Below are 25,766 nucleotides of genomic sequence, written 5' to 3'. Positions count from 1 at the left end.
CAGGCAACTTCCTAATGGTTTGTGTTCTGCATCTGATATGGTCTTGAGAAGGTTGAATGAGGACAGTTTTATCCTTCCTGCAACTTATTGACAAAGTAGCACCTCCGATGACAAGAAATTAAAAAGACTAATGGCTTTCCTTACTTGAAATAGCCAGTAGCTGAAAGACTGATGCTTTGCTTGTGAGCTTCACTGATCTGCAAAAGGTATACTTATTATTAAAGAGAGAAAATTAAAAATTCTTTACCTCATATTTAAAGAAAAAGTGAAAGTTTAAAAAACCATTTTAAGGAAAAAAAGAGCCCTTAGTAAAAGCTTTACATTCCCTTGTGCCCTGGATATATCTTGTCGTGGTTTAACCCCAGCCAGCAACTAAGCACCACACAGCTGCTTTCCCCTTCCCCCTCCCAGTGGGATGGGGAGGAGGGGAAAAAAAAAGGTAAAACTCGTGGGTTGACATAAGAACAGTTTAATAACTGAAGTAAAATAAAATATACTACTAACTACTACTACTACTACTACTACTACTACTAGTTGTAATGAAAAGGAATATAACAAAAAAAAAAGAGAAATAAAACCCAAGAAAAGACAGTGATGCACAATGCAATTGCTCACCACCCACTGACCAATGTCTGAGCAGCGATCCACCCCTCCCAGCCAACTCTCCCCGGTTTATATACTGGGCATGACGTTCTATGGTATGGAATATCCCTTTGGCTAGTTCAGGTCAGCTGTCCTGGCCATGCTCCCTCCCAGCTTTTTGTACACCTGCTTGCTGGCAGAGCATGGGAAACGGAAAAAATCCTTGACTTAAGATAAGCGCTACTTAGCAACAGCTAAAACATCAGTGTGTTATCAACAGTATTCTCACACTAAATCCAAAACACAGAACTGTACCAGCTACTAAGAAGAAAATTAACTCTATCCCAGCCGAAACCAGGACATATCTTTCAGAAGAGGGGCATTGCAAAATCTCTAATGTTGGCCAGATTTACCAGGACATTGTGTTGCACCACTTGCTTTTACGCTGTTTATTCTCTACCTTACCTCCAGTTTACTTCATGCAGGGAGGCCCCTTCCTCCCTCCAGAACAATGGCAGCTTTCACTCTACACACATGGGTTTATCATAATTTAATAGTAAGAAACAGAGAGAGATTTACCCAGTCTTCCCATTTGCCATTTGGATTGTCTCTTCGAATAGGGTCCAGACGCTTCCAAAGGATTTGACAAGCATCCTAGAGAGGAAGAAGGTAGGGCACCCTTGACCAACCCACAAACCCAAATCTATCTGCTGTTTTCAAAGCAATACAAGCTCTTTCTTGGTGAAGTTAGTTTGTTAAATTCATTCTGAAGGCCGTAACTCTGTTCATTTACCTACAATTTCTTTACTCTGCTAACTGCCAGCTAGAAAGCAGCACTTTGTGAAGAGTGGCATTGGCATCTGCTCTAATGTAACTGAAGTATTCATATACCAGGCTATCACTGAAGCCATCAACAAAAAGAAGATCAAGGACCTGACTCTCCTCCTATTTTGATTTACTAGATAGAAAACCACTGGCTTGAATGATTTATTACAAAATAAATGAAAGCAGAATTGGTCCCAAAGCATTTAAGTGGATAAGAGTGTTTCAGTCTGATTATTTAAAAAAGTACCTGAAATATACCTTATGCTAAATTTTCCTTTAAATTGTGTTTAAATACCGAATAAAGTGAAAATCCATAAATTCATCTAGCGGCAATCTAAAAAAACCCCCACATTTGTAAATCTGATACAGTAAAGCAGAAAAAAGCGACCCTTTTTAACAGTGTTCTGTAATTTCCCTTGTTTTAAACTATGCGTGTAAAATAAACTAGCAAGAGAGGTTTTGAGATAAAAGAACTGCAGACTGCTCAAAACCAAAACAAAATTATGAATCCTCAGAGGGACATTCAGTATTCAACAGAACCACTGATTATGTGAGAAAATGGTAATAAGTCTAACCTGGACTGCTCTTGCATTGATTTCTGTTCCAACTGATCCTGCTGTGTATTTGCCATTAGGTACAGTTGTTGTGCTTGTTTCACAGCAGTGTATATAGGACAATGGTATCTTCAGTTCACGACTGGCAATCTGTAATAAAAGTAAACAAAAAGATATCCAGTCCCACTTGAAGATGCAATCTCAAGTCAGGAATTCATCATGCCATTCATCTCTCTCTCTCTCTCTACACACAGAGAAATGACCTAATTCAACAGTAATACTATGACTAGGACAAACGCATAATATTTGTTGTAAAACAAATAATTTATAAATAAATTCAGGTAATAGAAGATAAGATAAGACAATACAATGCAATAATATATGATTTGCCTCTAATTAATTGCTCTTTCTAATCAGGTTTTGGTTACATACAGAAAACTTAATCAAATTTAAAAAACAATGAATCATTCTCCCTCCTGGAGTTTCAAATCTTATCTGTATATTTTATTTTCTGTCTCATTTGAATTGGCTTGGTTAGTTTGTGTTCCAACTTTACTGTTTTTCACAGTGTTCTAATATTCAGATGTTCATTCAGCTCATTTTGAAGGAGTGGCCTCATTTTAGCTCCAAAATGACCTATTTGGCACATAGTTTTGCTTATCACTGTTTACACCAGAAATGCGTAAAAATTAACTGATGTTATCATTGGTGTTGGATACACTACAAAGTTAAATTTTCAACACTTTAACTTCCTCTGCAAAAAAATGTTGAGTCATTTTTGCATCTGTCTCTAACAGACATCTATCTGACAGCTAAGGCTGTCCTGATAACAGTGATGTTACCACAAAGATGTTCATCTCCTTTCCAGGTCTTGAAAGATCACTTTGATTATAGCTTGTATTTTTCCCAAGTTTTGTCTTCATCAGTAACTCAGAAGCAACAACCCAATATTAAACTTAGCTTTCTTATGTCTATAGAATTTGCCTGTTGCGCTTCTTTGTGCCATTCATCCTTTTGGCTCAGTTGTCTTTCTTATATTTTGTTTACCTTCAGATGCTAACTAACTCACCTGTAACATCTTAGTGTGAATTCCTTGTCCCAGTTCAATTCCACCATGAGTGACTAGCACAGACCCATCTATATAGATATGGACGAGAGCTCCAGCCTAAAGAAAAGCCACAGAAACTTGGTAATTTTCTTACTTCACTGAACAAAGGTGCATAAGCAAAAGAACAAGGCAAAGACAGATTTAATTCACAAGAATCAGTATATTATTAAAAGGGAATGGAAATTCTCCAGCAGTTTGGCAATAACAAATTTCACTGCTCTAAGACAGGATAGACTCTAAATGAGCTAGTAGTTATTCAAAGGAGTTCTGCAGGGATCAGCGTAATTAGTTCAAATAACAGAAAAGTGTATTTTTCTTCTTGTGAAATTGGGTGAATTAAGAACATGCCGGCTCTAGTTATAATGTATGTGTAGCCCCAGATACTATTCTCTCCTCATCCACAATAAAAAGGAGGACAGAGCAGAATTTGCACCTGGAATCAATGGCATTTTGGACAGATGGCAAGGTATCTCCTACTATGAACATCTATAGAACTTTTCTTTTAGAACAAACAATAGCAGAGTTGTAATTTTGTTTTTCTGAAACCGAGGGATTAGTCCTAGTCCTTTTTGTTTGCATGTATCCATACAGGGTAATAATAAACTGATGTTCATAGTATATAATTTTGATGGAGCAATAACACAACTGCTCTTCCATTCTCTCTTATAGGCTGTCAAGAGAATGGTTTAGAACCTGATTCACTTTCTGTTCATATTTTGGTGCAGCCTTGTGCCAATAAATAGCTATCTTAAACAGGAGAAATGCAAGAAGCAGGTGGGAATGGAAGTAATGAACTTTCTTTCATGGTAAAATCAGGAATAAATAACTTCCCAAGGAATGGTGATGAAAGAAATCAATCCCATAAAAGCCATCCACTCCTATGAAGGAACAAGTGGATATGAAAGCAAACTAGAAATTCTGTAAAGACACATTTTGCTATAGCATGCAATCAGCTACCAATACTCAGAGAGCAAACAGTAAAGCCTGAGAGGTGTTGTGAAATACAGTGCCTCCAGGACCCCTTTTTATTTGTTATTAATTCTACATTGAGAAATAATAGACATGTGATCTCTTCGGTGCCAACTTGTGACGTTTGCAATCAGGTAACATTTTGCTGATGTCAGTTAGAGTCTTAGCTGACAAAGATTAAACAATAAATCTATTCTCTAAGATTTCGATCTAGATTTTTGGAAATTCATAATATTATGTAATTTATGCCTTTTTTTGACCTTTTGTATCAGATGAATTGTGATCCCTAGATTCAATGTTTCTTTACCATAAGAACATTGTTGGATGAAATATATTAATCTCTCTCTGAGCTCTTAATCTACAAACTAGTGCAGAAACAATCAAGAGATGGAATAAACAACTAACATATGAACCATGTGGATTTACTTTTTCATGCATTGTACCCTCATAAACAAATAACAATGTTTGTTCATTTAACCTGAAACTCATTTGAAAAAATTTTTGGTTCAAGGCATGAATTAAAGAAAATAAAAATAATCAGAACTGGAAAATTTCCCCAGAAATACCACTATCCTGAGCCATAAAAAATTCCAGTAGCAGAGCTTAACCTATCATATAAATGGTACTATCTGAACTATAGGAATGATAATTTTTCTTACTATGGACCAGATTATGGAAGGTTCCAAGTACCACATTTTTACAGTGAATTATTTAGCTTTTTGCTGGATAAAGATAGCATGTTGGGAAACAGAAATTCACGTTTCTGTGAGGTGAATACTGGTAGAATCATAGAATGGTTTGGGTTGGAAGGGACCTTCAACCCAAGGGAAGATCATCTAGTTCAGCCAAGGGAAGATCATTTAGTTCAACCCGCCCTGCCGTGGCCAGGGACATCTTTCACTCGATCAGGTTGCTCAAAGCCCCATCTCATACTGAGTAAGCATTTATAAAGAGATCAGCCAGACAGAGTGATGCTCTTTCTGAAACGAAGTATATCTCAGTGGGTGGTATTTTATGCTAGTCCAGCATGTTGGAATCCTTTTCTCTTTCTCTTTCCTTCCTGCTTGTAGAGATTATACTTCCTCTATTTTTGGAGAGAAAAGTAGAGATCTTAGATCATAAAAGCACTGTTTTGAAGAGGTTACCTGATGAAAATAAGTTGCATTAAATCCAACAGAAAACTTCATGGGAATAATGGCAATCCCTTTCTTTTTCCAATAATTTTTCGTGTTGAATTCTTCCACCATTGCTTTTTGGCTGTAGTAGTCAGACTTGTCCAAACATTCTTCCCAACATTTCCACAGATTCTCTGCATCAAACTCTTCTTTGAAGGACGTTAGGTTAACTCCTTTGTACATGTTTATTTCCCTAACCTAAACAGCAAGCAAATTTATGCAGTGCTGAAAATAAACATCACCTTACAATATACAGACATATTATATTTAATATAATGGCATGTCATATAATGATATAATGATATAATGAATACTTATCTATATTAAACATAATGTCATATCCCTTTCTCTAAGGAAATCACTGCTCAGATGGCCTGATTTTTTTGCTCATGTCAAATGCCTGTGAACTGAAGTGGTGTCAGTGGGATTGTTCACAAGCACTACTCAATGCAAAGGTTGGTAAACTCAAATTGTAAATAAGACTAGTGAAAGCAGAAGTTAAAGCTAAAAAACCAGTTTATCCTTTGGAGATGTGTCTGAAAGCTTTCCTGAAATGTGGTAAAGGACAGCAAGTAAATGGGAGAGGGTGAAGATTCAAATAGGGAAAAGACATGATGGTTGGCATCCTAGGGAAGTAAAATGATTTATAAACCACACTTTGAATATACAAGAGGTTGGCACATACAAAAAATGGAAAAGCTTACACTGGGCTAAGCAGTGTGTAAGGAAAGGATAGATCTTGAAGACTGGAGAGGAGATGGCAACAACTAAAACTGTTGGGACATTCTCTCTGAAGGCTGAGGAGAAGCCAAAAGTGTCAACCTGGTAACTGGGATGACAGAAGCCAGCTAATTAAATTGTTGATAGATGGATGGATAGAAAAGATGGCAAGTCCAGTTCTGAGAGGCTGAGATGCAGGTGTCAACTGAACATACACAAAGTGATCTAAAACTGGTCACACAGTACAAGAGATTATACTGTTTGGACTGAAGCTGGTCATACTAATGGCAGTCCTCAAACATTTTACAACAGATCCTGGGCCAGTTTTCTCCACTCGTATCTGTATTATATCAAGTATTATTCCATGGAAGCATAGGTGCTGAATAAAGTACCATTCAGCCCAAGTAAAGTTGGTAGATCAGGTTCTACAAGAACTGGCTTAAGCACAAGGAGCTTCTGACAGTCTAGGTCCTAGAATTCTCTGTTATCCCATGTTTTATTTGGCAGTCTTAGTTCTTTTACCTTCTCATGTGGTACGCCAGTTTGGGTCGCCACAGCCACAATACAGGTCTCCACAAACAGACCTGCTTGGGGAAACCCAAATCCTCGGAAGGCAGTATTAGAAGGCAAATTAGTCTTGCAGGCATGGCCCCTGACTCGGAGATTGGGGATATTATATGCATTGTCCACTTTCAACAGAATGTACTCAATCACCTGTAATAAGAAATTATAGTTGTTCAAATGGTTCAATTTCCTTTAAAAAGAAAGTGAAACTTGTGAAAGACACTCAAGAGACCAATGAGATGTAATTGTTTTAAGGAAGAGTAGAACTATACTCAGGAAGCCTGTTGTTCTGCTGTTTTTTACACCAATGTAAGTAAAGAAACTACGTTTAAATCAGAGAAACTGCATTTAACTCGTAGGAAGTACAATAGCATAAAGAAGCATTACTGAGGGAAAAATCAGACCTTCAGTTTTGGGGAAGTGAAGGATTAACTTTATGATAATAGGCTACCTAGTAAAACTTATTATCTCTTTGTCTTCACTGAACTTTTAAATCTGAATTTTATATGTCCAATATCACCTGACAGGAAATATTGTACCTCCTTAATGATATTCTGTAATCGACATCTGGGGCACAGATGCATTTTTACTTTAGGCAGATGAGAGTTGTACTTAACAAGAACAGACATATTCTTAAGAGAAATAAATTGTGACAAAGAGCTGTTATTTTCTTTTTGTGACCAGTTCAGTCAGTGTAAGTGGTATCAGTGAAGAAGGGCTTACCAACTCAGATTCATCTTTTGTACAGCCACCATTTATATAGCACTGAAAATCTGCGGCAATGATTCTACCATCATTCATTAATCCAACCTGTAATATAGCAAGTGATGCATTAGTGGTCTTTTCTCTCATGTATTTCAAACTTCTTTTTATAAATAAGCTAAGCGGTTAACAAATACCGCCTGAGGTTCAGACTGCAGAACACGATGGGGTTTTTTCAACTGAACTGGAAAAATTACCTGCATGGATTTCTGTCTATAGGATGGTATCAGTTTGGATCTGAATATGCAAACCAAGAGCAAAATATGTATAAAACCCACAAATCATCAGAATACCTCAGCTGCCCACAAAGCTATTCTCCCATGTAGACATTGACTATACTCACACAGAATCTGAAAAGCTTGTTCACCACTGTTTTCTGTATGAAGAGAGACCAGAAAGAGGATGACAAGATCACTAAAGAAAATATTAACTATGATTATGCTTATTCTACTTTCTGAAGTCTTCCTTTTGTAATCATCTCTCATCCTGATGATTTAATCACCTAGACAACATAACAACGTGAACCAATGGTGCATATATTTTGCAGATTACATGTTCAGAAATATCCACCAAATTTGATTTAATTCTAGTTCTGGTTCCTTCCTCTTCAACTTTTTTAAAAAAAGGTAATACATGGTTTTGTATTTTTAATACTTTATATAATAATATTTAAATGGGAACAATCATAGAAAACTGTAAAATAACTGGAGACCAACTTGTTAAATGATGTAAACTGATGCAGCTCCATCAGGATTAAGGATAAGAAAATAAGAGATAATGAATATTATTGCTGGCTAAATCCTGTATAGCTGCATGGATAGGATAAGAGATGGGACTGATGGGGAGAGTGTTTTTTGCTTAATGTAGTTAAGAAATTCATGCAGTTTTTGCAGTTATTGCATTCAAGTAAAGGAAAGGTTAGGGTTGGGGTTAGATTTGGGATTTGATAGATCAAGATCAACATTCCTGCTCCTTCAAATTGTAACCATTATCCAAATTTTAGGAAAAAAATGGGAAGTTGTAACTACATCAAAACAAAATATGAACCATAAGTGTATGGGGGCTTATTGAAAATTCAGTGTGAAGGATAATTCCTCCTTGTTTTTTTCTCCAAAAGCATAACCTTAGTCATGATTCATAATCTTTATCCTAGCTTCAAGATAGCTAATTAATGAATAACAGCACCAGAATTAATATGATTGATTAATTAATTGTTTCTTCTGCTCTAAATCCATACCTAAATATTTAGCTCCATGTAAGATTGGACAGCAGGAAAATAAATTCTTCATTGCTTCTTTCCTCCAAGCCTACTCCTACTTCTAACACCCATCATAAGACATGCAGATAACCAGTAGCTGAAACCAAAGGAAACATGAGCTTTTGCCACTATCAGTAGCTTTAGGACTCCACGCTTTTCTTCCCACCCCCCCAATATCCTAACTCTAAATTTTACAATACTCTTGTAAACAGTATCTGCACCAAAACCAAACATAAAGCATGCCTCCTTTCCAATACCTACTCTCCTCCAAGCTTGGATGCTAATGTAACTTAGGAAATCAAACTCCAGAATATTTCCTCTCAAAAACAGTAACCTGAATTTTGGCCTGGCTTCTGGAATCCTCAGGTAATCAGTATGTGTGCAAAATTTAAAAAAATGCTAGAACTTCCACCAGAAAATTTTATTGCTATTGTCTATATATGACTCAGCAAACTCACCTTTCCTTGTTTTCTTTAACATACCTCTAACCCTAAGCTTGGCCTAAGCAATTCTTGATAAGTGATATCTGAATCAAAGGTTTGAAATATGTGTCAAATATAAGGCATGACCCAGTCCCTATCATAGCTTGAAGGTCCATGTAGAATTTAGAAAGAAGCTGAAGTCCTCTTGCTTTCATTTTCCTAGGGATATAGATGGGTTCCCTAATGCAAATCTAAACCTATAATGGGGATTCTCAGTTAAAAGATGACTGAACCAAAATGAAACATAAGCCAAATGCTGCTTTTCCAATATAGCTATCATAGTACTTCAGGGACCCATGCAAGTTAAAAAAAAAAAAAAAAAAAAAAAATCACACTTTTTATTGAAACCCTGACCCTAATCCTGGCCTTAGAAATACTGTGGCACTTTACTCCTTCAGCAAAACTAAACATAAGCCAGGAATGTATATCAACTGCAGCCCTTGTCCTACCTCTGGTACCTGTGTAACACTCAAGAAAGAACTAAGATTGTAATTTCTTCTTTTTCCTAAACTTTACTGTAATGCTAATAGTACCTGAAAATATTGCCAGTGTCTTCATCAAAATTAAACAGAAGACTTCCCTTCATTCTTTTCACCCTTCCCAGGTGCCTATGGAATACCTCAGGGGGAAAACAAACATCTCAGCCCTTGTTTTCTTCACTTTGTTTCTAACTTTAGCCCTAAGACTACCATCAGTGATATCCAGGTAATAAGTAGCTGCATGAAAACTAAATATAAGCCTTTTCCTTTTCTAAAAGCAAGGGTTATCAGAATTTTGAAGTTCATAGATGATTCAGCAAGAATCACCTTCCATTCCTTCTTTTCCTTATCTCTACCTATATCTGCAACCTAAATCCTAATATCAATAATGCCACTGTTGTCAATGTCTGCCAATAACCTGTTAATAAATAGAAATTAAAATAAACTGTTCATCACTTAAAACATCACCATCACCTCAGACTGAGGATGAAACTGATTATATTAGGCCTATCTTCAAATGTCTCAGGTAACAGCTATATGAAGTGTCCTGGCCTGGAAGTTTTGAGTGATTGATATACACATATGCAGTATATGCAATTACTCAGACCTGTGACCCTTGCAGGACTGAGAAATAGACCAAAGTTCTCCTTCCATTTTTTTCTGTAGCCACAATCCTAATACTATTCCTAGTATCAAATATATACAGATGACCTATATATGCTACAGCAGCTCTTCACTCAGCTAGCCCTCATCTTAGAGTGTGAAGTCCATGCAAGACTCGTTAATAAACCAGCTGCTTAACCACTTTTCCCCAAACCGCAATCCTGCCCCTAACAACATATTTCATCCTAGATTCAACCATAATCAGGTAATGGATACCCAGAAGAATATGAAATACATATGCTATTGACATCTGTCAGTCACAATCCCATTCCTTGTCTCATGGTTAATACAAGTTTTAATCAAAAATGAAACTTTCCTCCTTTCTTTCCCCAAACCAGTTCTAAACCTAGTCTGATCATAACCAGAACCGAACGGTATCTTTGTGAGCAATATCTTCAGCAAAATGAAAAATATATCCAGTCTCTTCCGGAAACAGTTGTCAGCCAAACTCTACAGCTCATGCAAGAGTCAATAGGAAAACCAGCTCCTCAGCCCTTCTTTATTCAAACCATATTGAACCATAAACCCTGTCCTGGAGGGTTTTAGTGTGCTCAAATCATACACCAACACCAAAGAGAAGGGTTTTGCCCCTGCTACCACCAGTTGCCAAGCTGACTTCAGTGCTGGCATTATTTACTTAGTTATTTTTAATGTAAGGATTTAGAAGTCAAAAGGAAGAGTTCTGCTACCAGCTGAATCTTGCATGACCTTGCAGGGCTGGCTTCGTATCTGAGAAGTGGCTCGTATTCAATTCTGATTTACGTACTTGCCATCTGAGGATGGGGTAGGGCTGATGTTAGCAGTATTTTGGAGTAAGAAAAGGAATGGATGGTTCTGCTTTTTCTGGATATTGCATGGGCTGTAGGAATAGGATGATAGCTGTTGTTTTGATTCATAGCATTTGTCAGGGTACTCTTAGTATTGGGGCAAGGTTGGTGCTGGGTTAGGATTTCAGAAGAGGAGGAGTTTGGTTTCTTGCTGCGTCTTGTTAGTCAATGAAATTATGCTGATTTGCCCCAGAAGAAACTATTACCCAGTAATTGAGCAAAATATCTTCTCCTCTCACTCACTTTATATTTTCCAAAGAAAGGGTGCCGTCCACCAGTGATTAACATATCCATATTTCTTTCAAGGGTAAAACGGACTGGATGCCCGGTCCTAAAGTGAACATAAAAAAATCCACTTTTATTACAGCCTATTCATGCAGATTGCAAATGACATTACATGTACATGGCCAAACTCCTAGTGGTGGCAATAAATCAGTCCATTCTATGTTTTAGTTTCATATTAACCTAACATGCCTGAGTTTAGGCTGATTTAGCAGGTTTAATTTTTTTTGTGGCTACAGAAACAAAGTAGAGGAAATGAGCTTTTCAGTGGTTTCCCTTTAGCTTCTCAACAGGGAGATGCAAGTTCCATGAAGCATGCACAGGATGTGGCAAGGAAGCCAGAGTAAAGAAGAACTGTGGCACAAAGGGCTGATGTGAGCACACCTATCTATTAGGATAAAAAACACTTGCACTGAGTATCTAGAGTGAAATTCAAGCCACTGTGCCTGGGAGAGGCCTGAATGGTTGGGATTTGTACAGATCAGCCCTGAGAGAAACTGCCTCCATGCCTTTGTTTTGGCTCTCGGATAGTAAGTGAACACCATTGCCAAAAGCCCAGAGAATTTTCAAGCCTCTACCCAAATTTTACTGCCAAAGAGATAAAAAAGATGATGTCGTCAAGATAACCCCCCAAGTAGGGTTCAGGACTGAAGTTCCTTTTTCATTTAGTCTTGTCATCTTTAATTTGTTTTAGTTAAATCACTCATGTGATTTAGTTAAATCAACTTACTTGTTGGCTGCCACTGCTGCAATTACAGCAAAGAGTGAAGGTTTAGTAATCTTCCCACCGAATGCTCCACCAACACGTTTCACGTGGCACATAATTTTATTGGACTGGAGGTTTAAAGCTGAAGCCACTAATTCCTGCAAAAGTGAACATCCAAGATTTTACTGAGAATTGTTACCTACCAAAGTACATTAAAAAATGCCTCTTTTCCATGGCTAACTATATATTAAAAGCTAACAGGTTTAAGAATCCTGGGCAGAAAACTAGAGTTGCTATAGAAACAAAAAAAAAAGATTTCAAACAAGTAAAGATGCTAATGAAAGCACAATCCAGTCTTTAAAGAATACCAGAAATGTAAAAATACCTCCATAAACTAGTTTGATTATCTGATGCCAGATATGATAATCTCTATATAGAACTGCAAGTTTCACCTGTGGCTGGAGATCCACTAAAATATCAAGCTGAATGGAACAGAGTGATTACAGCACACTAGACAGTGTTGCTAAAATACTGACAAACCATTGCAGTCTGAAAATATCTCCTCTGACAGTGCTTCCAGAGATGCAAATAGAGGTTTAACTTGTCAGGCTGACAGGGAAAGCTTAAAAAATGCAAGCCAGTGATGAACTGCAAAAGCTAATCCTAAACATGTAGAAATTAACATATATGCTTTGAAAACTGTTGTTTTCTACAGGCCTACAATCCAATTGTGATGTTAGCTAGGACCTGTTAACCTTTTTTTCACATAATTTTGTATGATTCGGATATTATTATTCACATATTCATTTATTATTATTTACATATGATTATGACCCCATCATCACCAATGTAACTACTCATACGAGCAATGCAACTTGTCTGAATACTCTTTCCAAAGCTGAAGACACTCATTGCTGCAAAAAAGTGATTGCCCAGGATTGTACTGAGGATTCTCACTGATTTTAGGAGGACTTGTCCAATATATCTAAGACAGAATTAATCTTTTCTCAACAAAAAGATTACAGCCATATTATCTATCCAAGATACCCTTTGCTCATCCCATAGTAATACTGCTCATTTGTGTCTGCACTGCATTGGATAATACAAATAGCACAAGACCTACTGCTACATTCAGCTTCATCATTAGTAGTCAGGCCACTTATTTTCATAAAAAGATTCAGATCAATTAATCTGAATTGGGAACACCATTAGGGAGTTTCAAGAGAAGCACAGAAGACTGAAAGCAACTCCTGGCCCTGTCGTTCAGCTTTAAGGTTATTTAGGAAGGTAAGAAACAAGTATCATTAATACTTTGTTTTACCTGTACATCTGTTGCATGCTGAGTTGACACATACACGTCCATTTCTTTATCCTCCACTCTTGGAATAACAAGCACACTATTTGTTTCCAGGTAAAAATGTTCCTGTCCTCCCATGTGCAATTCACCTGTTATGTATATAATTATAGGAAAATCTAAGCTGGGTTTCAAATGAACTGTGAGGAAATTTATATTTGCCTATATATATGTTTATATGGCAGGGAAAAAGAGTTTTGTCACAGAAGAAAAATAATTTAATTTATTTTTTATTTGTTTGTATCTCAGGTTTACACCTTCTGGGACCTGTGTTTATTAAGAGGAAATTACTCAATCACCTAATCCTTGTATAGCTTATTTTTTTCCTTTTCCAGAATAAGATCAGTACCAATTTAATATCTCATGCTTTTTCTTCTTTAGGAGGTTACATCTCTTCTGCTATAACAGGATTATAATGTCTTCTTCTGAATCACTCTGTGAGGGAAAATACAGCTTTCCTTACTCTTCCTTTCTTATCCTCTTTCCATCAGTATCCTCTTTCCATCTTCTCCTATTACACTTTTTCTACCCATTTCTACCCAACACTTTACTTTTGTACCATTTTCCTTAGAGAGAGGGAGATCTGTCAGCACAGCACGGCATAAAAGCTAATTCTGTAAATTCTCTACGTAACCTTAACTTTATGCCATTCTTGGGTCTGACAATATTTCCCTAGCAGTTATTCCTGAAACACATGTTCATGCAGAAGTAGTAGGAATCAGAACTAACACCACTAGAGGGTGACATGACATTTGATTGGGAACAGTTGGAAAAAGTCCAAAGGAGAGCAGAAAAAAATCATCAGAGGTCACAAAAAGAATTGAGGGGGCTCAGCCCAAAAAAGTGAAGGAAGACATGAATCTTAAAATCCATGGAAGGCTGCTGCAAAGAGGAAGAGAATAGTCTGTGCAACGTGCTCACAGTAGAGAGAACAAGAACCACAGTAGTACTTAAATTGCAGCAAATTGTTAGCAATGAGGATAATCCTTGTAATGATAGGAATGGTGAAGCATTGGAAAAAATTGCCTGGGGAGACTGCAGAGTCTTCATGCTTGGAGGTCTCCAAGAACAACTTGGATAAATCTGATCATTCTTTCAAACATGATACAGATAGAATAGATGTTGGAAAAAGGAAAAGGGGCTGATGGTCTGCTATGTTCCCTCCTGTGATCAAGCAGGTGTTAATTCATGTGCAGTTAGTATTCAGTGAAGAGAAAAACTCAGCTGCAGAAATTTAGGGAGCAATAACAGCAGAAGGTAGGTGTGATAATATATGTCATGAGAGGACAATCAGAAAAGCACATGAGCCGGACACATGAGTTGTCTAAGCATTTATAAGGTGCTCACTAACAAATTTCAGAGCTGCATTCAAGTGTTAGAAACACAGAATTAGGGGAAGTATTAAAACTGGCCAAGCCAGCGTTAAGAGAAGCATATCTTGGTATCATACACCTTAATTTTAATAAGTCTTTCCACACTGTACCACAGACTACTCTTATAAGCAAGTTGAGAAGCACAGTCCAGATAAAATCAGGGATACCACTGATTGAAAACTGCACTCAGAAAGCAGTTTACAGGATTGGCTGTCAAGCTGCAAAGATGATGCCTTTAGAATCATAGAAGAGTCTTTTCTGGGTCTAATGTTACCCCATGGTTGCTTTAATCAGTGAACTACAAATAATATCAAACTGGAAAGGACTGCAAGCCCTTTAAAGGACAGGTTCAGATTTGAAAGTGATTTTCTACATTGGAGAAATGGCCTAAAGTCACTGGCATGAAGTTCAGTGTTGGTAAGTGCCAGTACTTTAGATAGCACTATTGAACAAGATCTAAGCAGGGATTACAGAGGAGCACAACTTGACTGTATATCCACAATTGGTAACACCACAACAACCCTGATCTCATTCTGTGATACTAATGAGATCTATAGATACTAATACTATAGAATTTCTGGGAGACTCCATTTGGCATTGGTGAAACCTAATCTGAAATATTACCATAGTGAAGTTGGACGTAGTGAAATTAGAGATAATGGAGAAGCGAGCAGTGACAATGATAAAGGTTAGCAGACATGACTTATGGGGAAAAGATGAGAGAACTCTGTTTAGAGGGTGAACCCTTAAAGTTTGCAGGAAGGGAGATTTAGATTAGGTATTAGGAAAAAAGCATTCTAATCGTAAGGACAGTTAAACTCTAGAACTAACTACAATAGGAGCTTGTGGAATATTCTTCATTGATACTTCTTAAACACAGGTCTGATACTTATGCACAGAGTATGCTCTGGGACTACTGGATTATGTTTACTATTTCAAGACAGTGATTTTGGTGACTGTAGGAGTGGTATTCCAGACCAGTTTACTCTGATCCCCTTGTTTCTGGGATTAGCCCTAAATCAAGCAGTCAACTTAAAATGGGATATGTTAAGTTAGCTAACATCCATAAACAAAGCCTTACTTAGCTGTAATGTTTGTCCTAGGATTAGGGCACTTCATTTTAGTTAGCTGAGTTCTAAGACAAGGAAATGGTAGAGTTTAGTCAACATGGGCTAGCAGGTGTTAGCTAAGCTTCATTTAAACGTGACCATTTCATCTCCATTCCCAGTTAAGGGGAAAAAAATCAACAACAGAGTAAGTTTTTTTTAGAAGAGAATAGAAATTTAAATTCAGCCACTAGCTGGAAATAGATTCTGAACTAGCATAACTCTCCTCCCTTGCCTGATGCACTGCATGTATGAACTACCTTCTATGATTTCATCAGCAGACTTGAATCCTTCCTCGATAGCTCCTTTTTCTATTTTCCTTTCTTCAGTAATGTATGAATTACGTTTTATTGCATCCTGCAGCAAGAAAAAAAACAAACAACATATTAATTGTAATTCAGAAAGTCAGATTATTTTTATATAGTACGATCTTTCATCATCCGTATGATCATTTTTCAAGTGGACAGATGGTTGTAGCTAAGTATTAGAAAGAGCAGGATAGTCGTTCCACCATCAAAGAGAGCTTCTGTTTTTTTCTTTTTTTTGTAGTTCGTATCATTCTCTTCTTCCCCTAGATTAGAAATACTAAATGTCTGTTAATGGCATTCAGAGCTGTTGAAAATATTTCAGAATCAGATTGCTTGCTACTGAAAACCTGCCAGACTTGAAAATTTTCAGAACACGGATGCAGGATGTGTGATTCCAGAACTTCTGGAAGCATAAGCTCTCAAATTTAATTCTATACTGACCTACTCCTGCTGGGAATTTGGCTCCTGGAGGCATGGAGTTGCTCACTTAAAACTTTCTGAATATTCTTTAGCAATTTCATCCTAGATGTACAAAGACCAGTCTCCAATATACTGGATAAATAGGTACCTAATGAGATTTTTTTTGTGTTTCAAAACAAAACTTTGGAGGCCATTTATAAACTTTTTACACTTCATCTTCAGAACCAATAAAGTCATATCTCATACCCAAAAAAAAAAAAGAAAAATCTGAAGCCTGGCAGAGCTCTGCACAAGGAAGTAAATAGTGAGTGAGGTCACTTAAGAGCTCTGTCAGACAAGGAAGAGGAGACAGATTGTTACCTCAATGGTCAGAATTGGCTCCAGATCTTCGTACACTATCTTCACCTTTTCAGCTGCGCACTTTGCCTGAGTCAGTGACTCTGCAACCACAGCACAGATTATCTGACCAACACAAATCACCTGCAACACACCAATGTATTACCCAAGGAAAAAACACAGCAGTGCTTAAGTTCCTGTACCAAGAGTGTTTTGTGGAAATAGCTGCTGCTCAAATGCCACTTTTATATTCTGTTTCTCTAAGAATACTATCCCAGTGCAGACCTATCTTCATTAGATGAGAAGTTTATTAGGATCTTTCATCTGCTGCAACATTTCTGGCATTAGAAATGCTGCTGACATAGTAGTCATGAACATTTCCCCTGTGTTCATCCTGAGGTGGCCAGATACTGTGCCAAGTAAAATCCCATCTGGCACAGACTACTTTCCTTGTTTGTACTCAGAAATGAAACTCAGACAAGAAGGAATAGAGAGGTAAGAGCAACACATTAGGAATTAGTCCTGCCCCATTGCACATACCATGCAACAGTGTCACTTGTGACGCATACAGCCTGAGGTCTGGATCATTCTGTTACGGTCATGCTGGCTGCACAGATCCTATAAATTTCTTAGCTTTGTTGATGGTCAACAAAAAGAAACAGTGTTGTCTCCCATTGTCATATTCTAGTGTATAATCTGGCAATTAATTTCGTATTGGTTCCAACTGGGCAATTCTCATTTTATTTGCCTCATCTTTGAAAATCTCAAATGCCGTGGCTATTTCATACTTTCTCAGAATCCATGACAATCACTCATTTATCAGCCCTTAAGGAATCATGGCTGATTCGTTTAAATCCCAAGTTATTTAAGGGAGCTTTTCCTTTCTCTCTCACTGGGGAATGGTACTTCTGTTCAGCGCAGCCTGCCTGGCACTGCATTAATAGCTCTTACACTTATTTTCATTTCATTGCAATAAGATGATACTTGCAAACTCACTTTCTTTTTTTGTAAATAACTGAAGCAAAAGGTCCAGACACTACTCCAGAAGCAAGAAATACCTTATCTTCTGCATATGCTTGCTCATCCTTGCCATTTTCCCCTGGAACATCTCTTGCTGTCACTACGTCAACCACTCCTGGCACCTGAAGGGCTTCTGATGTGTCAATTGATCTGGAAAGTAGAACATGCACATAAATGAGTACAGTACATGGTACAAATATCTCTAGTACAAGTAATTCAGTGAACTTTAGGACAGAAACATAATCTACTTGGTATTCTCACCACAGATCTCTACATAGAGAAGAAAGTGGAAAAGTGTTGATTAGCATATTGAGAAAAAATAAATGGAAGGCATGAGCATCTGTGTGTGAACAGCATAGAACAGCTCTTTAAATTCTAGTTCCAGTACATACAAAATCTAAGAATATATTTTCTTTCTACATTTTTTATACTAAAAGGGGTGAATGCATTAATATGGACTCTTCTGTCCATATCTGACGCTATTTAAAGCACACAATGAAGAAATTCTTATCTCATTTGTAATACATACCTGATAATATCACCAAATCAGACAATAAGAATAGAAAATACTTGTTAACATACTTACGTGCTTATAGTTTTTTCTTACTTACATAATCTTTGCATGGGCTTTAATACTGGTGACCACAGCCAGTGAAAGTTCTCCATCCACTGGACGAATGTCATCAATGTAAACTGCTTCACCGGTGGCATGCTTAATACCAGACTGGTGCATGATGGGACGGCCCACAGGATCTTGTGGAGACTGTCTTGGGTCAACATCCTGCAGAATAGGAACATGTTATCCTCAAGCCAGAACAGTAATTATAGAAAGCTTTACTCAAAAATACTTTCTGAGGATATTTTGTGATCATAAAGTCCATGTGGAAACCATCTAGATTTTATGACAATATTTGTGGGACACATTATGAAGGGCTAATGCCATTTTTAGAATTCGTGCTATATTGGCACCAAGGTGTCCTGACAGAGGTCAGAGAAATATACTGCATTAAATACCATTCACGTCTCTAGTAAATGGCAGTGTGTTCTGTGGAAAGATGGCACTAAATAAATAGGAAAAAATAAAAATCAAGAAAAAGAGAGGCAAAAGGGACAAAATGACTAGTTCACACAGTGGAAGCATAGCAGACAAAGGAGAGCTAAAGTCTTCTGGATGTTATAGCTAGCCTGTCTGCTGGGTCCATACTGCTTCTGATAGCATCCCTGTGCAAGCCACACTTTTACAGACCTCAGCATCACCACTGCTTCAAACAATCATATTTCACATTGTTTACTTCAGAGAAAACATATCTGAAACCAGGAGTATATTCGGGGATCATTCTAATTCCTTCTTGCCCATCTTCCTAAAGAGACAGGTGAATTAATATTCTGGCCAGCGTTGACTAGACTAAAAAATGGTTTCATCCAGGTTTTTGCTAATTAAATTCCCATCAACCATCCCCTCTATTACTTCAAAGACAGTCTGGAATTGAAAGCATTTCAGACATACTTAATGAAAATACAGCTTTGGTGCTCTCTGTTGTTGAATTGCTGATAGTTCACATTAACTTGAAACAGACTATTATCAGGGACCCTGAAAATCTTTCAATATTTATGTTTTGGTTGGGCTTTTACTGAGTAAAGAGTTCTCTGTAAACATATCTTCTTAGTCTCTTAAAGGAGAACAAAACAAATTCTTGGCTGATGCTGAAAGTTTTTGGTGGAAAACTGGTAAGAAGCAGCAAAAGTTTGATTTTAAAAGTTTTTCAATTTTGCAACAAAACAAAAATATGGGTGAAAATTCTTGATGAAATTTGAAATTTTTTTAAATTGAAATCTTCTACTGAACAAACTTTTTCACATGCCAACCACCTCTCCCTTTCATGCTGTAGCTTTGCAAATAAATCTTTAAGGCTTGAACAATCACAGAGATGCTGCAGTAGGTTATTCCATTATTTGTACTGAGGCCCACTGGACAGTTTAACTAAATTCTGCTGAGCTCTTGCATAGCTGAAAGCTGTGCCCCTGTTTCAGCTGTGTCAGGACAGCCTGATGCTGCACAACACCTTGAGGGCAAGGAGTGCATCTGCACCCTGAAAGACCAGGAAATCTATAAAAACATAAAAGATTTCCCACAGGGTCAACTGTTTCAGCAGCTTCACATTACAATTAGTGGAGGCTTAGGAATGAAAAGTTAGAAGGGCAAAATACTGATTAAAATAGAGGATCTGTGGCAGTCCCAGCTACAAACACACCTCACCTGATAGATTTGGACACCCTGGGGAACACCACTTTGTAGCATTCCCAAAGCACTCATCTTCTCCTGTGAGAGCTCGGCATACCTGAAGGGATACTGAAAGGAAGGCGATGTCAGAGCAGTGTTGTCAGACCCGTATTTCTAAAACAAAAGTTTTCCCCTCACATATTTTGAAGTAAATCCCAGCACCTTTACCCTTCCCTCTCACATTCCTTAACCTTTAAAAAAGCAGAGTTTTCCTGCAGCCTGTATGCTGATGTGGGTATGCAGTTCTTGTCCAGTCCTTACCATCTGATGTAAACCATGTAACACTTCCAGGTAAAATCTGAAAAGGAAGCTGACAAGCAGAGTTCTTCTGTATTCTACTTTTCCACCCAGAGCTGATGGAGGGAGAAAAATTTCCTCCAGCACCAGTCTGCAAGCTTCGTTCAGCATCTGATCATTCCATTGCCTGGTAGAAAAATAGACTAACATGAACACACACTTCTTTATAAGTTACAGGCAGCTAAAGCTATTGTGAAGTATGTGGGAAGTAATCAGTGAATCAGCATAAGTTATACCAAGAAATAACCTATTGTTAGGGAGGACAGGTCAAATACAGATTGTGAGAGGCTGATGATGGGATCTCCACTGGCAGAATCAAGCAGATTCTGCCTAATGCATCACACCATGACTCCTGTATTTTGCTTAAAAACATTAACATATCCAGTACCTTCCTATGAGCTTCTCACAGGACTTTCTTGCACTGAGTGTGGTTGAGCCAATACCTCCATATAAAATACTCAGATCTACAATGGTGTCTGTGCCTGGACTGAACAGGACTCGCATTCCAGAAGTCACTATGGACAAAGCATTTTTCTGATTTTCAGCCTGTCTGAAGGCTGAAATAAAGTCATCCTAATGGGAAAAAAGGAAGGAAAAATTCCATCAATGGCAGAAATTGATGGAAAGAAAACAAATCTATTATTCCTTGTATTTTAGGTGTTACCACTGTCCAAAGAAAGCAACATTTTTAAAGAACATTTGCTAGAATTACTGTTTCAGTTAAACTTTCTATTTTTCTTGAAGTACTAAGCTAATCATAGACAGACATACTAAGAGGGGACATTACTTGAGGTTATCTACATGTAAGAAAACATACCAAATTTTAAATTTTATCTGCGGTTTAATGACTTCAAAGTGCTGGAAAAGCAGTGCTGGTATAACGCACTTCATATATGGCTGGTATGTTCTTTAAATTGAATTCCAGCTTAGAAAATAGTGGTTTCTTCTCCAGGACATGGAGGCCCCACTGTGCTAAGGAACCTGATTTTTTGAAGATTTTACACTCAGAGATTTTACATTTTATGCTACAGTAATGGCATTTACAGAGGGAGGCACTAGAAACAGCTGGGCTTTCTACTGTCAGAAATGCTTTGTTCTGGAGACAAGTCCACATATTTTAAAAGCAAACATAATAGCAATTTCTTTCATGATCAGGCACAGATGAGTCCTTTGAAGAAAGTGTATAAAGTGCCCTTTCTGTAGCCCAGAAGAAAAGAAACTTCAGATTCAGACAGCCACAGAACTTTTAAAGAAGGGGTTAGCAGGTTAGGTCTGTCACTATGAGTATGTGATACTCTCATGATAAATGTAAAACTCAGGAACACATGTTGAACAGTGAGTCTTGTCAGAGATGGAAAATCCTCTCAACAGGATTTACTTTGCTTCACTGAAGCAACGTTCACATCAAGCTACCCAAAACCAAAAGCTGGCAGCTGACAGGAAGAAGAGGGAGAACTGACAGCCAGGTTTCCATCTACACTCTCTGTTCCAAGTCTTGCCCCAAAAGTGTGCATGTGCCTTTCTGTTGTGTCAGCAGAGTTAATCAAAAAGGCAATTCAGCATGAAAGTGAGTAGCAGAAGCAGGCTCCCCCACCCACCCCCCCAAATGACATTAATTTCCTGTGGTGAGGCTGCTTAATCTCACATGTTATTCATGTGACGGCTGACAGATAGTTTTCCTGCTCTTCGAAGTAACCTTTTGAGTTTGCCAGCAGTGCTATTGTCTTTTGTTCATTTTGTTGTCTCTGCCTTTGCTGTTCTTAGGTGCATCTGTCTCCTTCTGAAAGGCAAGACTCTGAAATACCCTCTGTGATAGCTTTAGTTCTGTGGCACAACTTGTCATGGGACAAAGAAGGCTGAGATTTCTTTTTTCTTTTACTTTGTGGAGGGAACTAACCCATTCCTCCTTAATTTTCTCTTCCAGGCTGTTTGTCTCTCAAATCACCACTAAGGCTCAAAGTTTCCAGGCAGCAGAAGCACTGTTGCTGCTGCCAACACAGATTATGCATTTGCAGGCTTTGAGCTCATGGGAATCTTGTTGTTTTTCATGGGAAACCTGCTATGGCTGCCCAGCCTCTCATGGGCACAAGCACTCCTCCAGCATGAGGCCACATATGTTTAGTATGCTGTATTGCAGTGGGCAGCTACTCTGGGGACTGACCCTCTGATGTCAAGGTTGGCAGAGACTCCTGTGGTCACTCCGTCATTGACTTCAGTCACAACATACTAGCCTGTAGTTGGGTCTTCCTCTACTTGCCCCGTACTTCTCCTCACATCCACTAGAGGGATATTTAAGAACACAGTAACAACGACACCATTTCCTCTGCTCCTAACCCCCTAAAGCCACATGCTGCCACCTTTGGTCACAGTAGTTAGGACTGTATTTTGTAAGTAGTTGCAACGACAGCTCAGGACTGTTCGGTGTAAATCGCTAATTAGTTAGTGAGAAGAGGCCAGAAATGAGCTTTATTGCTGAAGACTGTGTGACAATACGGCATTTTTCCTGGAAATACTCAGGCAGCCCAAATTTCTGTGTCTGGAAGGGGCACAAGTGCACATTTAAGAGTGGGGAAAAAACAGTAAGGGGCCCAAAGAAGTAGACGGTGATGGCCAGCTGGAAGAAGTGGGAGAGGTGATGGAGGGATGCCAGAACTTCCTTAGCTACTTCCAAAGCAGTAGTAACCTGCATGTTTCAATGCCTACTGAAAATAATGGAAACATTCCTAATAACTACACTGGAACCTGAATGAAACCTCTGAAACATGGGGGTCTTACCTTCACAGAGTATGGGATGAGAACAGAAACAATGACCTCCTTGGCCTTTATGTCTCCATGCTCACAGCCAGCAAGAAACTGATCATTTAAAATAATCTGTCTTTTACCATCTGTTGAAGAAAACTGTAGTCTGTTATTGAACGTGGAGCAAGAAGGAAACATTTCTGCACTGTAGATTCAAATTTCATTGAATCTGTGCAAAAGAGTATATTAAGGCCAATATGGCCTTAGTACAGTCCGCTCCTTTCAGGATCTAGCCTTAGACTGCAAAATCTTTTGAGTGGAAAGGCTAATCTTTATGATACATGTTAACTGCAATATATTTCCCTATATGAATGCTATAGTACCCCATCACACCTAAAATACTGAGTATTTTATACTTTCTAGAAAATATGTCTTACAAATGCTAATAATATTCAGAAAATCAGTGATTTAGGTTTAAATATGGTTATTCTGTTTCTGCTCAAAAGCTCTTAGACCATTAAATCATTAAAGCACAGTAAGCTTTTAAGAAATTATCAAGCACTGCGATGAGATGGAGAATCAACCCGGTACATCTTTAGTTCAAAGACAGTAGAAATTGTTGGCAAGATTTTCCAAAGTAGCCACAGATTCTATGTGACAAGGATGGGACTTGCTTGGGCTTGATTATTGGAAGTGTTATTTAAACACAATGCACATGTATACACACACACACACACATGCACAAAAGTACCAGTGACTTCAAGAGAAGTTTCTAGGTGCATGGCCCTAGAGATGAACCGAAGTTTTTCTTAAAATGAGAGAGACGTAAGCAATAAAAGCAAACAGTGGTGGAGTTACAAGATAAAGCTAACCTGTCTGATAAATGGAAAGATATAGCCAAAGGCAGTGTAGAAAGGAAACCTTTCTACCTGTCAGGCCTGCCCACCTCGCTTTCATGAGATTGCTAGATGTTGTTTCCTTTTGCCTTGTGAAATGGAAAGACAGTGTTTTCTACTGGAAGACACTTTTTGCCAGTTAAAATGACAGGCAAATACCAGGATAATGTCCTCCATTCAGCAACGTGTACCATTGTAATTCATCTAGAAGATGCGTAGTAGTGTTTCATTTGAAAACTGTTACCTATAGCCATATTCTCTGTTGCAGTGTTCTGTCCATCTGGCAAAGATATTTGGCAGGGGGTCCAAAGCTTACCTTCTGATGCCAAGTTGAGGACAGACTTGCCAACTGCTAAGACTGGGTTCAAGTCCCAGGTTGATCCCCTGCTTACAATGTGTCCTCCTAAAGACTTTAACAAACAATGAGGTTATTTTTAGGCTTGCTCTTCTTACATGTAACAGGGATCTGTATCATAACCACATTTTATTCACTTAAAAGGCTTGTTGGAAGAACGTATATTTGTTTTGTTCAATCTTAACTGAAGTTCGACGTTTGTACTTTTTAATGTGATTTAATTTATTGTTCCCTTCAAAAGTCCTTTCTCCTATCATCTCTGTTGAGAGAGACCAGGTTTACTTTTCTGCCCCCTGCCCCCCAAAGAGATGGCCATTCCCTTAATTAAAGGAAGAAATACAAGGTACTGAGGTAAGGGAATTTTAAAGGAAAATCAGGGACAACATCAGGGATGCCTAACACATGATGGGTAAAGAGCTATGCATTGATAGTCAAGCTAAAGTATGATTGGCTGCAGGGTGTACAGTACCTTACCAGAGAACCCTACTTTTCTTCTTTGCTCAGCCTCTTCCAGTTCTCTGCTCAGCCAGTGAGCAGGGATAGCAGGAGTTTCTCTGGTTACAGTTCTCTGGATATTTGCCCCTGCTAACTAGCGTAGGACTCCCAGTTATTTCATACAACTTTCGTGATGGTATTAACTATTTAGCCTTACGAGGCATGATCCCAGCCTCACCCAGCTTTTCTCCATATATTTGTAAGTGACATTCACACAGATATGTCTGTAGTGTTGGCTTATTTACTGTCACTGCTGAATACATACTGCCATGCTCCTGATCTGTTCTCCAGCTAGAGTTCTCAGGTGCTGCAAGAGAGCTTGGTAGATTTTTGTTTTCTCCTCTGGAAGTTTTGGGACTGCCTCCATCAGGACGTCTCTGAGCTGGGCCAAGCAGCAGGCAGCTCCTATTACTAGCCCTGAAATCAAATGAGTTTAAACAGTGAAATCGTAGTGCCACAATATAAATGTAATATATAGCTGATAAAGCCTCTAAAGGTTTGCTTTTGTACACATCTCTTGTCAGCAGGATGACAAAGAGAAATGATAGTAAGATGCGTTTTATATTACATGCAATAAGAAATGCAAGCATTATTTGCTTATTCAGCGATGGTTCCCAGGATAAACACATACCTGAAAATATACATTGCATATTTGCGCACACCAACGCACGTCCCCTTTTTGTGCTGGGTATCCCCAAAGACATGAACAACAGTGGACTCATTAGGATGAAAGATGACCAAATTGTTGGAATCTTCCAAGACCGAGCCGCATACTTCCAGTAGTATCAGAGAAGCCACTACCATGGACTTCAGTGAACACTGGAGTAAGC

General features: G+C 38.2%; 1 protein-coding gene across 1 annotated transcript in view; it reads right to left on the bottom strand.

Moving 5' to 3' along the window:
• Positions 1 to 25,766, bottom strand: part of LOC127018248 (aldehyde oxidase 2-like) — a 49,646-nt gene that overhangs the window by 9,963 nt on the left and 13,917 nt on the right. The window contains exons 11-30 of the mRNA XM_050899741.1: positions 25,202 to 25,353; positions 24,403 to 24,496; positions 23,227 to 23,336; positions 20,840 to 21,024; positions 20,416 to 20,578; positions 20,131 to 20,223; positions 18,485 to 18,654; positions 17,912 to 18,023; positions 16,878 to 16,997; positions 16,050 to 16,146; positions 13,278 to 13,402; positions 11,981 to 12,114; positions 11,212 to 11,299; positions 7,221 to 7,307; positions 6,456 to 6,647; positions 5,184 to 5,411; positions 3,031 to 3,126; positions 1,983 to 2,111; positions 1,162 to 1,236; positions 145 to 197 (exon numbers count right to left, since the gene is read on the bottom strand). Of these exons, the coding sequence (XP_050755698.1) occupies positions 145 to 197; positions 1,162 to 1,236; positions 1,983 to 2,111; positions 3,031 to 3,126; positions 5,184 to 5,411; positions 6,456 to 6,647; positions 7,221 to 7,307; positions 11,212 to 11,299; positions 11,981 to 12,114; positions 13,278 to 13,402; positions 16,050 to 16,146; positions 16,878 to 16,997; positions 17,912 to 18,023; positions 18,485 to 18,654; positions 20,131 to 20,223; positions 20,416 to 20,578; positions 20,840 to 21,024; positions 23,227 to 23,336; positions 24,403 to 24,496; positions 25,202 to 25,353 (2,503 nt within the window). The remainder of the gene's footprint in view (positions 1 to 144; positions 198 to 1,161; positions 1,237 to 1,982; positions 2,112 to 3,030; positions 3,127 to 5,183; positions 5,412 to 6,455; positions 6,648 to 7,220; positions 7,308 to 11,211; positions 11,300 to 11,980; positions 12,115 to 13,277; positions 13,403 to 16,049; positions 16,147 to 16,877; positions 16,998 to 17,911; positions 18,024 to 18,484; positions 18,655 to 20,130; positions 20,224 to 20,415; positions 20,579 to 20,839; positions 21,025 to 23,226; positions 23,337 to 24,402; positions 24,497 to 25,201; positions 25,354 to 25,766) is intronic.

This window comes from Gymnogyps californianus, chromosome 7 (genome assembly GCF_018139145.2).
Source record: "Gymnogyps californianus isolate 813 chromosome 7, ASM1813914v2, whole genome shotgun sequence".
NCBI classification, from domain to species: domain Eukaryota; kingdom Metazoa; phylum Chordata; class Aves; order Accipitriformes; family Cathartidae; genus Gymnogyps; species Gymnogyps californianus.
Note: the sequence above shows the minus strand (reverse complement) of the source record. Positions and strands in the feature narration are given on the sequence as shown.